At 37.8% G+C, this 14,867-nt stretch overlaps 1 protein-coding gene across 4 annotated transcripts in view; it reads left to right on the top strand.

Annotated features, from left to right (window-relative positions):
* Positions 1 to 14,867, top strand: part of VWC2L (von Willebrand factor C domain containing 2 like) — a 155,949-nt gene that overhangs the window by 113,159 nt on the left and 27,923 nt on the right. The window contains exon 3 of one of the 4 annotated variants that reach the window (XM_074312786.1): positions 2,330 to 2,480. The exons of 2 other annotated variants lie outside the window; for them this stretch is intronic. In XM_074312786.1, the coding sequence (XP_074168887.1) occupies positions 2,330 to 2,480 (151 nt within the window). Of the gene's footprint in view, positions 1 to 2,329; positions 2,481 to 14,867 lie in introns of those variants that run through there. One more of the 4 variants, XM_074312794.1, reaches the window with a different exon arrangement.

Genomic DNA, 14,867 nt, shown 5'->3' on the forward strand with positions numbered 1-14,867 from the left:
GCCCCATAGGACATTACAACTAAAACATTTGTCCTGTGATTGACTGCCTGGAGGAGAGCCTGCCTAAAAACGTGACTGTCAATGGAAGCTACCAACATCTTACTTTTTAATTGAAACAGGTTTGAATGCCAGGGGTTCAGAGTCCCAGAGTGATATTAGCTACCAGATTTTAAAGGGTGAGTAGAAATCAAAGCTATAGTAACATATCCAATTGCACTGCTATAGTATTTTCCACTCACACACTAATTTTGTATTTCTTCAATTCATAGTCTCAGTTTTCATCCCAAAGGAACTGTCCCATAATACTTGCTATTTCTCTGTATACTCAGAAATACTATGGAAATAAAAAGAAGTCTCTGGAAATTTCCAGAAAGCAGGGTTATAGACCTTGAGATCCCAAAATGCAAAGGTAGCCTTGGAAAAAGGAAACACAGACCAGAGATAATAAAAATCCCCTCTTTGAGTTGACAGAACCCACTTCTGATCACAACAAGATGCCTACACAGCATCTGGCACATAGTGGGGAAGCAGCAAAGAGCTAGGAGTCACAGTAAGGGTAGTGATAATATTAAGAGTATTATCATAATTACTTCAGATTCTAGATATAAAAACTGGTAATAAAACCTGATTTCTTGCTTTGCTCACATGGATATTACTGAGGTAAGAATGTGCTCTTGTTTTTGATAAATGTACTATGAAAAAAGTTAATAACTCATTTAACTGGAGCCACACTAAGAAACAGATAGCACATTAGCTCCTTAAGTAGCCTTTTCACTGACATGAAAAACCAAACTCCCACCTTCTCTTTCAACATTTAATATAATTTGTATTATTGTGTTGAAATGTCTTTTAAATTCATTTCCACTCTGTTGGTACCAAAATTAGGAGATAAAGGTAAAGACTCATATGACTTCATTTTTACCTCCATTGTAATTTTGCGGGCTTTTACAAAACTATCAAGATTTTGTATGTGTGTTATTGTTGTATATTTTGTTTTGAAGCCACCTATTTATGAACATAAAAATCTGACAATGGCAACTTTATTTATTTGGTGGTTTCAACTAAGTGGGAATGGAAGATGGGGTGGGGAGCAAGGGGCAAAGCTCATTTCACATAGCAGTGCACAAACTTAAAACTCTCCCACCTGAGTCTTTGTCATCTGCGACTGGAGAGGAAAAGCCAGAGGGAACCCCATTAACACATGAGGCTGGGCTGGGGATACAGATGCCAGAGACAGTGACCTTGTGCTAGGGGGTGGACCCCTGGTAGGCTGAGTTCTACATGCATTTTCACGAGCGTCTCCTCTCCCCCCATCAACCCAAATATTTCCTCATACATATAACAACTTCCAAAGACATGGTTCCTTTTATAGCGTGAAACCCAGGAAACCCTACAACCTCTACAAGTGAGTAGAATCAACTTCTGCCCTTATCGATGTATCTGATTCACAGCTATGCTCATAATTACCTGACAAACCATTTAAACCTGCCATGCTCCAGTTTCTTTTGCAACCCACAAACACAGTAATGTACAAAATCTTCCTCATGGAATTATTTTGAACAGCAATTACACACATGTACACACATGCGCACGCACACATGTATAGGTGTATTAAAGCACTTTAGCTTTATATAAGATGCTCTAGAAATATTTAAAGATAAAATCAGAATAACTGAATAAGCCTGCAGCTGTAGTGAGTCTGCTGTCTACATGAGGTTGCTAGTGTCAAACACTAAGACTTAGAGATAGTCTTCCCAGGTCTCTATCCTTGAGCACCACTGCCGGCTTGCTCTGTGTAACTTCCAACTTTGGATCTGTCGGTCTCAACATTCACCCTTAAAACAATTTAAAGTGACGTGCTCCCTTGCAGGTCTAAGGAGGGGGTGGAAAAAGCCAAGGTATTTAATAAGTATAACTGAAAAAACAAACATCAGACAGGATCCATCCCTCAAATTCATACTTGTCAATTCTAGCCACATAAATGCCAATTCAGCCAAAGAGTAAAACCACAAGCAATTCTCTGACTTAAGGGATGTGACTAGTAATAGTCACAAGCGTTTTCCTGGTTTTAGCCAGCCAAGTGAAGAGCAGAAGGTTTTAGGGAATGCCTAGGACTTTGCCCTGAGTGATTTGTGTGTGGCTTCTATAAATTAAATTGTTGTGCTTATCTATGGATAACGGCAGGCAGAGTTTAGCCATAAACCTTCCAAGTAACTGTGACTTCCTAAGCCCCTTCTCTAACCAATATTTCTAAACTGTTTTCCTTGACTCACTGCCAATAAAATGGATGGAACGCTTTCAATTCTCTCTTTTTCTTTCTTGGTCATAGCTTCAGAACCCTAGCGCTGCTTTGATTCCCTTCAGTTGCAGATATTGGTGGCTGGAATCAAGGGCCAGGCCCCAGAAAAGTTTCACAGAGGGGACATACGTAGGGCCAAACTGGTCCCTCCGATTCACACCGTGTATCTCTGAGATGTGTGGTAAGTGTCCGAGGTACTGATAACACTGCAGCCAAGATGGCACGATAGAGCCAACACACCGCTCACGCTATTGAAAAGCCGTGTTGCACCCTCACGCCAATTGTGCTGCAATGCATACTGCTCAGGCCATCAGTCTCCTGGGCGCTATGCAATTTAATTGCACATGCTGCAATTAAAAATCAAAATTCAGAAAAATTATTGTATCCATTGTGTTTCCAGGTCGTTGTCTATTATCTCTGCATTCTTTGACAAAAATATTTAAGAACTGAAACTGTAATATGGATGGAGTCGTAGGGACCGTTTTCAAGCACCTTGTACTTGAAGAGAGGAGAACGCATTACCAGCACTGAGAAAGCAATGGTGGGGGTACAGTTGCTGCACAATTCTAACGGGCACCATTTACTCAGATCTCAATGTGAACGGTGTCACCTGGAGCTGTGCAATGAAGAAATCCTGCAAGACCCCAGATATCCCTAGACAAATCTTCCTAAAGAAAAATTGACTCAAATAAATTAGAAATGTCCATCTAGGAGATATAGGTTCCAGTTCTCCTGCTCTCAGGGTCTGACTTTTCTCATTGTTAACAAGGTTACATGAGATCATCTCTAGTATCAACTCCAGCTCTTAAGCTCTGTAATTCTGAGTCAAAGCCAATTAATAAACATCGAGTGATAGAACTAATGCAAATGCCCCCCTCTTTCAATCAGTAACTTATAACTAGTGCCTTATTCGTGGAACAGGAAGAAATTCCACATAATCCCTTCTTGTTTTAAAGAAGGCCTTTGGACTGCCTGACCAGTTTAGTTTCTTTTACAACTAATGAAAATACTGCATAAAAAAAGAAAGACAGACTAGAATCATAAAGAAAGGAAAGTTCTATTAAATCAAGATAGACAGTATTTCAAAAATGATTTTATGAGTTTTGTTTCCTTCGAGCTGGAAACATACTCCTTGAGCTAAATAATGAAGTTTGCTTTAAATCAAATACAAACAAAGCAACATCCTTGACTTGGGATTGTGCTATAAATATACATATTTTAAAACTACTTCTACAGTGTTTTTTCAAACTGTCTTTTACTTATCACCAGCCAAATTCTTTATTGTTCTTTACACTCTGTCATTTGATTTATGACAGTAGTAAATATACTGAAGATACCTTTTTGTGTGTGTGACACTGCCCATGTCCCTCTCCACTCCCCTGGTCCAAGATTCTCATACTAGATGGTAAATCCCCTGTATCTACATTGGCCTACTGAAATGTGAGCTGAGCTTGGCTTCCTGATGAGAACCACCAGATTTATTACATGCAAACAGACTTAGCAAACACTTTAAAGACTATAAATCCAAGTGACACTATGATTACTTATAAACCACGAGCTTTTGTTTTAGAAATATAAACAGAAGGGTGATTCTGATAATTGTGTAAGTTATCCCAATTTCAAACACTAGGGACTGGGCTAAGAGCCGGACTCAGGCTGGACGCAGCTACACAGTATTGAGCTCAATTTTTTTTTTATTCCTACATGATTTCACTCACATGTAGGATATAAAATTGAAAGCAACAGATGAACAAGACAAACAAAAACTCAGGCACAGACAACAGTATAGTGGTTACCAGAGGAAAAGGGGAAGTAGGGGGATGTAGAAAAGGTAAAGGGGGGAAGAATGGGGGTGTAGAAAAGGGGTCAAATATACGGTGACAGAAGGAGATTAGACTTTGGGTAGTGAACACACAATGCAATATGCAGATGATGTATTATAGAATTGTCCATTTGAAATGTATATAATTTAATTAAAGAATGTTACCCTCAGAAATTTAATAAAATAAAAATTTAAAAATTTTTAACTACAAAAAACATAAATAAATAAATAGATAGATAAATGAACAAATAAATAAATATTGTCCAATATCCTTTATTGGTACATGGGGAGAGATGTGTTTCTGCTAACTTTATTCTCATCTATCTATTATTATACTATACTTTGAGTCCCCTGAGGACATACTTTTGTTCACCTTGGAGTCCCAATGGCTACCATATGGCATGGCACATAGTAAAGCTCAGTAAATATTTGTTAAATTACTGAATAAAAGAATTCTTTTTTTTTTCTTTCTTTCCCATGATAAATGTGAAACACATTTATTGAGTATCTGCCAGAAGTTCTTCCTGGCACATACCAAGTTTCCCTGAAAATAAGACCTAGCCGGACTATCAGCTCTAATGCATCTTCTGGAGCAAAAATTAATGTTAAGACCCAGTATTATATTATATTATATTATATTATATTATATTATATTATATTATATTATATTATATTATATTATATTATACCTGGTCTTATATCATATTAAAATAAGACTGGGTCTTATATTAATTTTTGCTCCAAAAGACACATTAGAGCTGATAGTCTGGCTAGATCTTATTTTCAGGGAAACATGGTAGCAGTACTCGATGAACATGTATGTAAATTGTAGTGCAGTTTCAATTCAAGGTCAGCTTCTAGGATGAGAAAAAAAAGCTTAGATGGACTTGAACTCAGTCCTTAGATGAGCAGTCTCTTCTGTAGCCCCCATATTCACCGTGAGGAGTCAAGTTCATGGCCTTGGCTAGTTGCTAGTGTTTGTGTACTTTTCAGCCAGCAGAGAGACTCCCTCCCCTGGCCAGTATCTATTTAATCCACTATGGAAAGTTTGATGCTTTAGTGACATCCAGTTACGCTAAAAACTTAACATTTGTGGTTAAAAAAAATAGAAATTAGGATTTACCCTTTCTCTCTTTTGTAGGAAAAAATGATAGATTATAGAAAGAAAGAAAGAAAGAAAGAAAGAAAGAAAGAAAGAAAGAAAGAAAGAAAGAAAGAAAGAAAGAAAGAAAGAAAGATGACAGGTAGACAGATAGATGATAGGTAGGTAGAAAGATAATAGATAGCTTCCTTTACCTTTCCTTCTAGAACACAAGTTATTAACATTGTTTTTATGACTTACCCTCACTGCCTCTAGAGAGTTTTCTAAAAATACACATCTGCTCTCTTCACTCCAGGCTTAAAATATCCCCAAATGCCTTCAGCATAAAGTCTAGATTCACAATATGACTGACTGAAAGCTTGATGATCGGGGCCTCAGCTTACTCTGAAAGCTCATGCCATAGCACTCTTCTCAACAGTAACCACTACTGTCCCCAAATAAATCTGTAACACACATTTCTTTCTCCCTCTTGTCCTCTCTATATGATAATGTCCCTCTCTCCCCTCCCCACAAAATCATATCTTACACACACACACACACACACACACACACACACACACTTCATCACGTTAACTTCTATTCATCCTTTTAATTAGCTCAGGAATCATTCTTTCAAAAAGACTTACAAGTCCTCATGCATCACTCCCTCCCATAACCTGGGTTGGGTGGCCCTCTTAGATAAAACCTGCACTATCTTAGCTCATTTGTCTGCTCGCCCCTTCCTCAATAATCTGTAAGTTTTGGAAGGCAGGACCTGAGTCTTAATGTCTTTGGATCCCTAGCATCCTTCATCATGTTTATCATTATAGTCAAAACAATAAAAAATAATGAAATAAATAAACAAATAGAGCCATGCCTTTTTTTTATTTGTTTATACTTCCTCCCAAAAGAGTCTGCATGGATTTCTTATTGAACCTGTTAACTCAATGCATAAAACCAAACAAAGCAACCAGGGACAAGCAGATTGCAAATCGGTTGGTGGTGCACTGTTTTTGGTGGACTTGCTATGGATAAGAATTTAAACTGGACACTGAGTAAATATATATGTCATCATGTATGTTTCATCCCCCGACCCCAAGCAGTTTTCTCCTCCAGTCTCCTATTCTTATTGCTATTTTTCATGAGAGTGCTGTAGCAGGTGGGATGGTTTTGCTTGGAACTGGATTGTGAGAAGATGTGACAAAGTGTCAAGCATATATCCCAATGTCTGCATGGCTGTGGCAGACAAAATAAGAGACTAAGAAACAGTCTGAACACTAGTCATTGACAACTGCTTAATGGCTCTTCCTGAACTATTAATTTGCCTGCATGCTTGCGAGCTGTTATCACTCTAGAAACTATCACTTGATAAGACATACCCATAGATAGCCTACTATACTCTGCAGGTGAGTACAGTCAGCTTCATGCATGAGTAGAGAGACAGTGAGATGCTCAGCCTATTTTAGGCAAGTTAAATAAATACCAGCATGTTACAAATTTCTCTGACTCACTCAATTCCACAAACATGGATCAAGCAAGTAACTCTGTGGCTTCCTGTGCTGCAGGTGAGGACATACTCCAAATGAAAATGCAAAAGGATCCTTAGAGTTCATTGTCAGTATAATTTAGTATAATATATAATTGAGTGTAATAGTATAGTTACTTAAAGAAAGGTGTCCTAATGGAATGTTTTCTCTACCTTCTCCCAAGTGCATTTATAAAACATTTTACTTCCTGCTCCCTTAAGTTTGATATTCTGCTTTGTCAACTTTAAGTTACTTAAGAGCTAGAAGTGGGTAAGTGGGTATATGCAGGGTCACATCTATCAAATTCCTCAGTTATCTGAGAGAGGAATTAGCTGTCTAGCCCACTTGTACAACTCACATTAAAATTTCCATTGGGGAAAAACCCTCATAATTTTTAAACTGAGCACTTTTAAATTGCATCTATACATCTTCCTTGCATGAATGGACAGCTGGCTTCATATCAAGCGATGCTTGCTACAATGCCTCCTCATAAAATTAAGCAACTGTACAATCAATTAAACTTTTTCAAAGGCAGTGTGACGGTGCTCTCCTTGGATACCACACTGTGACTGATTTGTTTGGGGACTACAGTGCTTGACTAAGAATGATAACAAACACTCGATAACATTGCAAAGGAAATGTAAATCAACTCAGAGGAGCAACAAAGCATAACCCCCTTGGCATCAAGAGAAACTACTTATTCCCTTGGTGAGTTCAATTCAATCACTGAAAAGTTTATAAACTTATTTTGATAGCCCCTAACAAAAATTTCATTCCAGTTTCCAAAATTTGCCACAATCAAAATGCAAATGCAAACTAAGTGCAGTTATTAGTTCACTGTTAGTGAAGTTGTCATGCTAGCTGAAATCTGTGTGTGTGCCTTGTACTAATTAGGTGAAAAGATCAATGCGAATGAAAGATCTTTTAGTTCCACTACTATCTAACTACTGATTATTCTGAATCATTAAACTGAGAACTTAAAATTTCCATATTTATCAACAAACTTTGTTAGTGAATAATGAAGTTATCCTGACCTTGCTTAGCAGCTAATGTAAGTGGAGAGTTTTGCTTTGTATTCTGTATTTCCTCAATGTACTGCTGCTTTTTGATAGGCAACTTGTGATTAGATTGCGTAAACTTTTTACAGCTAATATTTTAGCAAGATACTACCTTTTGTGAAACAGACTGTTTATCTTCTGTTAAAATAAATTACAACTTTTAATCATCACGGATATTGGAAAAAATAATGTTATTACACAAGTTAATTAAAACAGTTTAGATTTCACCTCTAAAATGGTTTTTAAAAGTGAAAAGATTAATTTTGATCTTGGGTATACTTTAAATGATGCATGAGTGTTGTTTGTGTGTGTTTTGCATTGGTAAAATTCACAGGAAACTTAAAAATATCAGATAAATTAGCTAAAGGGATGAAGTATAAAATTTAGAAACTACCACTTTTGATTCATTCTTTTCAAGAAATCCTAGCTGGAACTGAGTATACCTGTAAGTGTTGATATGTGTTTGGTGAGAGGCCCATGTGAAATAGTGGATAACCTAATGGTTACTGAATGTTTGTTTATTGAATTATATCTAGATTTGCTAAGGATATCATATAAACCCTTTGTATTGGAGAACTTCGTTGAAAAAAAATGTCAGAAAGAAGATAATAATATTATACCAACAAAAACAATATTTAACTTTCACTGGGCATTTACTAGAATCTTTATGTGCATTATCTCTTGAATCTTCACCATAACCTATGAGCAGAACACCCCATTTTACAATTGAGAACATTGAAACTCTAAGAAGTGAGATAACTCAGGCAAGGTCCCACAGATAGCAAATTTAGGACCAAGATCCAGACCCAAGCACCGTGACTCCAGGGTCCCCACTGGAAATCACAGTGCAATGCTGTTTAAAGAGAAAACACTATCTTTTCCCAGAAGATAGTTCTCCTTGTAGATGGTAGACATATGTTGGAAAGTTGGTATATTTCTCGTACATAATCAACATCTGTATCTGGATGGGAGACATTTATTTCCAGGGTTTGTTTTTCAACGCTAATGAACATTAAATTCTCACTAAGATTTACATGAGAAAAATGCACACCTCATCTGAGTTAGACGAATCCCAGGGAAATTAATTTGCTTCCTAAGAAATGTGTGATGAATCGCACGCAGCTTTTCTTCTAAAATGCCTCACGTCTGTAAATAATAGATTGAAAAGCAAGAGGAAAGAGACTTGGGATGAATTTCATGATGCTGTAACACATGCCCTTAACAGTGTCAAAATGTGCTCTCCTTCGCCAAACAGTGACTAGAGTGGGACCCAAGCCTTTCTTTAGACGACACAGGAAAAGGAGCCAATAAAGCTCCCTCCGCCCATGGATTTCATTTTATTTTACGCCCCAATATCTCTAAATTCAGCTTTTCCTCTCCCATCGCAGGTGACACTTTTTTTTTTCTTGGAACACACTAGTTAGATGATAATATTTGGGAGGGATAAATCACAAAAGATTGGTGCTTCAGCTAGTAAAATTCAGGATTTTTTTTTTTTTAATACAGTCCATAAATACTTGGCTGAGAGTGGTGAGATGCTATGTAAGATAATACCTGGGCTGGGTTGGAAAGCAGCATGTTCTCTATTCTCCTATCACCTGTCAAGGTCATTTGGCTCTTTATGTAGTTTATTCTCCATCCCTTTTAATTCCCTCATTATGTTTCCTGTCTTGGTACAAAAAGGAAACAAAAAGGAAAACGAAAAAACAAACCTATTTCTTCTTTGATTTCTCCTTGTTCTCTAAGTGACGTTTAGCTATTTCCATATCAGGTTGAACCACCCAGGCGTATGTCCTTCTGTTAATCTGTGAGCTCCTTATTCCATCTCCATTATAGCTGCCTGATTGCTCCATGTAGTCTTGATTCATTGATTTTGCATGCTCCCGGCACAGACTAGGAATTCAAACAACATTTGTCAAAGGAATGTTTGAATAAACTTGCAACTTATAATGAAAGATGAGATTGGGAAGAGTTTTCTGGGTAATGCATGGATAAAAAAGGCAGTATACACAGTGCGAAAGAACTTGAGCTTTGGGGCCAGGTAGTCTTCATTTTGCATCCTTGCTCTATCACGTACTAGATAGAGCCTTGGGCAAGTCAGTCAAACCTCGGTTTCCCCATCCTTAAAATGGGGACAATTCACATGTACCGTGCTCACCTCTGTGCCCGACACCAGGCAAATACACAAGAACAGCATTTATTTATTTATTTATTTATTCATTCATTCATTCATTCATTCATTCATTCATTTATTTTTGGTGGTAAGCAGTTAATGCATTTGCACTCATAGTGTGGAGATTTTAATATGTGGTTGAATCTGATATAGTCTAGGTGAACTTTAGAATAGCATTAGAGTTCTGGAGAAGAGTAAGCACTGTTTGTTCTTTTTTTTTTTTTCTTCCTGAGGCAAAAGTGTTGAATCTAATTCAGTATAATAATAAACAGCAACCAGAAAAAAAAATTCAGCTGCTGAAGAGTGGCGTAGTTATTTTATTTTGCTCAGGTCATTCATTATGGGAGAAGGTTGGCTCCCTGGGTAAATGTAATACTGATGACAGTCTCCCTGGTGTGAATGGCTTCCCCTCATTTTAGGTGACTCTTGCCAGTGGATTATTAAGAGTCCCTTCAGTTTGTTCTTGTGAGCAGTGCGGTAAAATTTGGGGACAAGTTATGACCACTGGGGATGATTTGCATCCGATCATTTATACATAACCCACCCAGCTCCCAAGAAGCTTGAAAAATAATACAAACACTTCCCAAACCAACCAGAATTGCAGTCCCTTTCAGATGCCTGGTACCAGCAGCTGTTATGCCTGCCTGGGGACCAGCATTGCCAACTGCCCTTGCATCTTCCATGCTTGCTGCATCAGTGAGCAATCACTGCTGCTGACAAGACTTTGATGATCTGTCCAAACACAGAGGTGGAACAAAGTTGAAGTGACTGAAAACTTCTCCTGCTGCTTCCTGGCTCCAAGTGACCCTGACATCGTTCAGAAATGTGCAGTTAATCCAAGATGCAGATGGCTGGTGGTAGAGGTGTCGGGGCTGACTGAGTCTTTATTTTAGCAAGTGTCCACCATGCAGTGACAGGGGTGCCCTAGGCAAGCAAAATTCAGCTCAGGTACCCATCAAAACAAGCTGCCTGCATCTTATTATCCACCCAGTGTGTCTCTCCTGTGCCCTTTCCAATCTTTCAACCTTCATACTCTTTCTGCCTTTTCTATTCCAGGAATGGATGTATCCCAGGGGTGATTACAGCTAATGGCTGTACAATTTTCATACACTTTCATCCAAGACGTATTTATATAAACCTTTCCATTACTGAAATGTGTGCACAATTTAGAAATGACGTGCCACCTTGAGGTTCATTCACTCAGCAAGCATTTATTGCACACCCAGCCTGTGTTAGGTTGTCATTGTATCACACTGATTCCTTTTCTTTGCAAGTTTCTAACAGTTCTCATTGAAAAATCTAAGCCGTGCTCATCAAATGATTTGTAAGAATGTAGTACTCGGTTGGCATCAGTCTTTCTGACAGTCATTCAGTAGCAACAGCAATCTAGTTAATAACTGTTAGTATTAGGTTAATATGAAAAGTTGATTTCCAACTTAGAATACAGAAAGACTCCGCCCATACAAACACACTCCTGCCCTGTCTCCAGAATTTTTAACAAAGGTTGAATAGGAATGATTTCGTTCAGATGTGTTCAAACATAACTTTCAACCGAGCCAAATTTTAATTCATTGTTGAGGCCTCTCAGTTCTCGAGAGTGTTTACCTTGAAAGATATTTAACTATATAAAACTTACATATAACAACAGTAATTTCACATGGATGTGATTCAGTTCAATAGAAATTATAAGGAAAAGCTAATTCTATTCCACAATTTAAAAAGTTAATCAACCTAACCTAACTGATATCATCAGGTCCTTCCCTTCACCTATCATAAACCAGGTTATTGTTTTGAAGATCGTTATCAAATATCATAGTCAACAAAAATTATTTGTCTTATCCACAGAACTTTCCAGAGACACAAACTTGCTCCGACAACTTACAGATTAGGTATCATCTAGCTGAATATGCTGACCAAAGAAAGCAAGAGAAATAAAAGACAGAGAGGAAAATTAAAATGATTGGCAATCTCTCTCAGCTTAATTGAATAAACAAGGGAATTCTAAATAGTGTCCTATATGCCCTCTGAAAGCCAAACTGGTTTGGCTGATTCTAAAGTGCTAAGTGGTTCCTACAGGGCATTAAGGAGTTCTGGCTTTGGCCAGATCTGCCAAAAGGCTTCACTTTCACTGTGCTGCTGGGGAAGGGGAAAACCTAAAGTCTTTATGATGCACCTGGAAGTGTGATTATTTGCCAGTATCGTGTGCGTGACTGTGGAAACGAGAAGAATACCATATTACTCTGCAAGTTACAGGAATATTTTCTCACTTACTATTTGACTTGGTAATCTTATGGCCCCTATGAGGATGCAAGTACAGGTATGATATTGCTATCCCCATCTAAAAATGAGGATTTGAGATTTAGAAAGATCATACAGCTGAAAAGACACAGAAATGAAACTAGAACCCCTGGCTTCTGGTTCAACTCCTTTGTTTTGTGCTTGTCAAGGGGGACAAGGAAAGGACCCCAGATCTGACAGTCAAAGCCTGGAATTTAGAATAATCTGGGTCATGTGTCTGTACAGGCACAGAGGGGTAGCCTCAGAGTCACTGACCCATTTTTTAGCTAGAACTCAATGCTGTGAGAAGATCTGGTCTGTAAAGCCTTCAAGAAGGTAGTAATTGGCCATTGGAAGGTAGCCAGTTGGAGCTACTGACCCAGGCTGGTCAACACAGCCGCTCTGTTCAGCCTCTCTGTGACTTGGAAGTTCTTTAGGCCTGGCAGTCTTCCAGGAAACTCTCCTACACCTGCGTGTCTTTCCCAGGACATCCCAGCCCAAGACTGGTGCACTTGCTACTCCCTGATACGACACTCCATCCTCATGGTGGGATGAAGAGTCTCAAGCCAAGACTTGGTAACGAAACAGGTGATTGAATAATGGTGAATGGTGCATGGGATTTGGAATTAACCTTGGGCAAGTCTCTTAACCTCTATGAGTTCCAATTTTTTCGTCTGTAATAGGAAGCACTACTATCTTTTCAAATTTGTTGACATTACAAAAAGTTAATGGATTAATTTCTTATAGTGTGCTATGGGTCGGGCACTATTCTGTGCCCTATAGAAACCCTATGCGGTGAGTATTTTTACTATCTAATTCGCAGATAAGAAAAGTAGAGCATAGAGGATTTAAATAACTTGGCCCACAGTATGTAGCTAGTAAGTAGCAAAAATGAGATTTGAACCCAGTCTCCCAAATTCATTATGCTATGCTGCTTCCTAATTATCCTGAATTTCCATATCCATATCATTTAATATGCAAAGCCTTTTATTTTTGCTAATTTGGATAGCTGGGTCTAAAACACCCAGACCCCAGGTATTCATCACTAAGCCCATCTTCTAGCAATTATAGGGTAACGACTATAAAGAGGACATGCTATCTATAGAACTTTGACTATTTTACTACTTGGTTTTTATCTTCTATTTTATGATTCTTCAAAGTCAATCTGGAAAGTTGAATTATCTGTAGAAAGCTTTTTTGTAAAGATTAAATAGAAAAAAAAATCTACCAGTTACCTTAGTAGCGTTGGCATGTACTATATCCTTGTACACCACCCTCACTTTGAAAGCTGTTGTTATTAATTGCTCACCTTAAGTAATATCTCTGCCAACATACTGACTAGCTGTTCTAGCCAAGCCGTTGTAGAAAATATAGAATGATCCATGGAAGTTGCCTTTTGAATTAATGACATAAATTATTTTCAACCAAGTATCACAATAGCATGTGACCATTGTAAGGGGTGTGTTTTAAGCATGTCATCATTTTGCTCATGACACAAAAGGTGTCTGCGGCAGTAAGACTAGGTATAAAAAAAATGTAACATCTTCTATGAAACAAAATGTTTTTAAAAACATGATGTTTCTAATGTTTCAGAGCTGGCAGAAACTTAAGAAAGTCATTGATGTCTCTCCTGAAAAAAGTGTATCTCTGTGTCAATTTTATAAAGCTTTTTATTGATTTCAATCAAATTGAAAATATAGCTTGAAAAAACTGTTTGGTGAGGTATTAGGGAAATCAAGGAATTCCATAAACATCTTTGGTGACCATGTTCCATGAATCTAACCACAAACACAACCATGATATCCCACTGGCCTCGCTACACTACTTAAGGAAATGCCTGATTTTCCTTACCTCCCCACACCCTAAGGGAAAATAAAAGAAAATTCATGAAATCATTTAATCATTCAGTATCAACTGATTCAATTTTTTTACATTGGATTTAACAAAAATAACTGAAGGAATGATCACCAAAAGTAATTTATTCCCCTCCTGGAAGGCATTTTTATATTTCTCTTCCTATCACCTCCATCTCCAGCCCTGCTCATTAACTTCTGGATTTGATTTGCAATCCCAGGCCATACCATGAATATTAGCATGCTTAGGTTTGAGTGGGGGCAGTAATTTGTATAAACAAGGGTGGTAACAACCGTAACATAGCTCTAGAAAATTAACTGCCCCTAAAAGAGTCTAGTGAGCTAAGCCTGAATGATTTCTGCTTCCTCGTAGTATTGAATCTTTCATTTCCTCTTATGGTTAAGCCATTTACTAAACAGTGAGAAAGAATTGCTGTGGCATTTGGCACAAGCTGCCAAGATGTACAAAACTTCAGTTTGATTACCATATGTTCATTGTGTTAATTTTCTTGCAGCCAAATGCTCCCTAGATCTTGTTTGCTATCTGTTTTAGCTTCTCCTAGATGCTCCTGAATTCTAATGTTTTTCTTCCTTTCTCAATAATGCTCTAGCGGGGAGCATGCAAAAGCTCTGTTTTATTCTCACAATGGCCACAGTAGGTGTAATATTGCACTTCTATGGCAGTTGTTCTCATTGCCAGTGATTGTTAGTTTCATAACAATGAAGAGTAACGTTTGCAGGCAGGCCAAGTAATTATTGCAAATATCAGATTTTTAAC

Source organism: Rhinolophus sinicus, linkage group LG01 (genome assembly GCF_036562045.2).
Source record: "Rhinolophus sinicus isolate RSC01 linkage group LG01, ASM3656204v1, whole genome shotgun sequence".
NCBI lineage: Eukaryota > Metazoa > Chordata > Mammalia > Chiroptera > Rhinolophidae > Rhinolophus > Rhinolophus sinicus.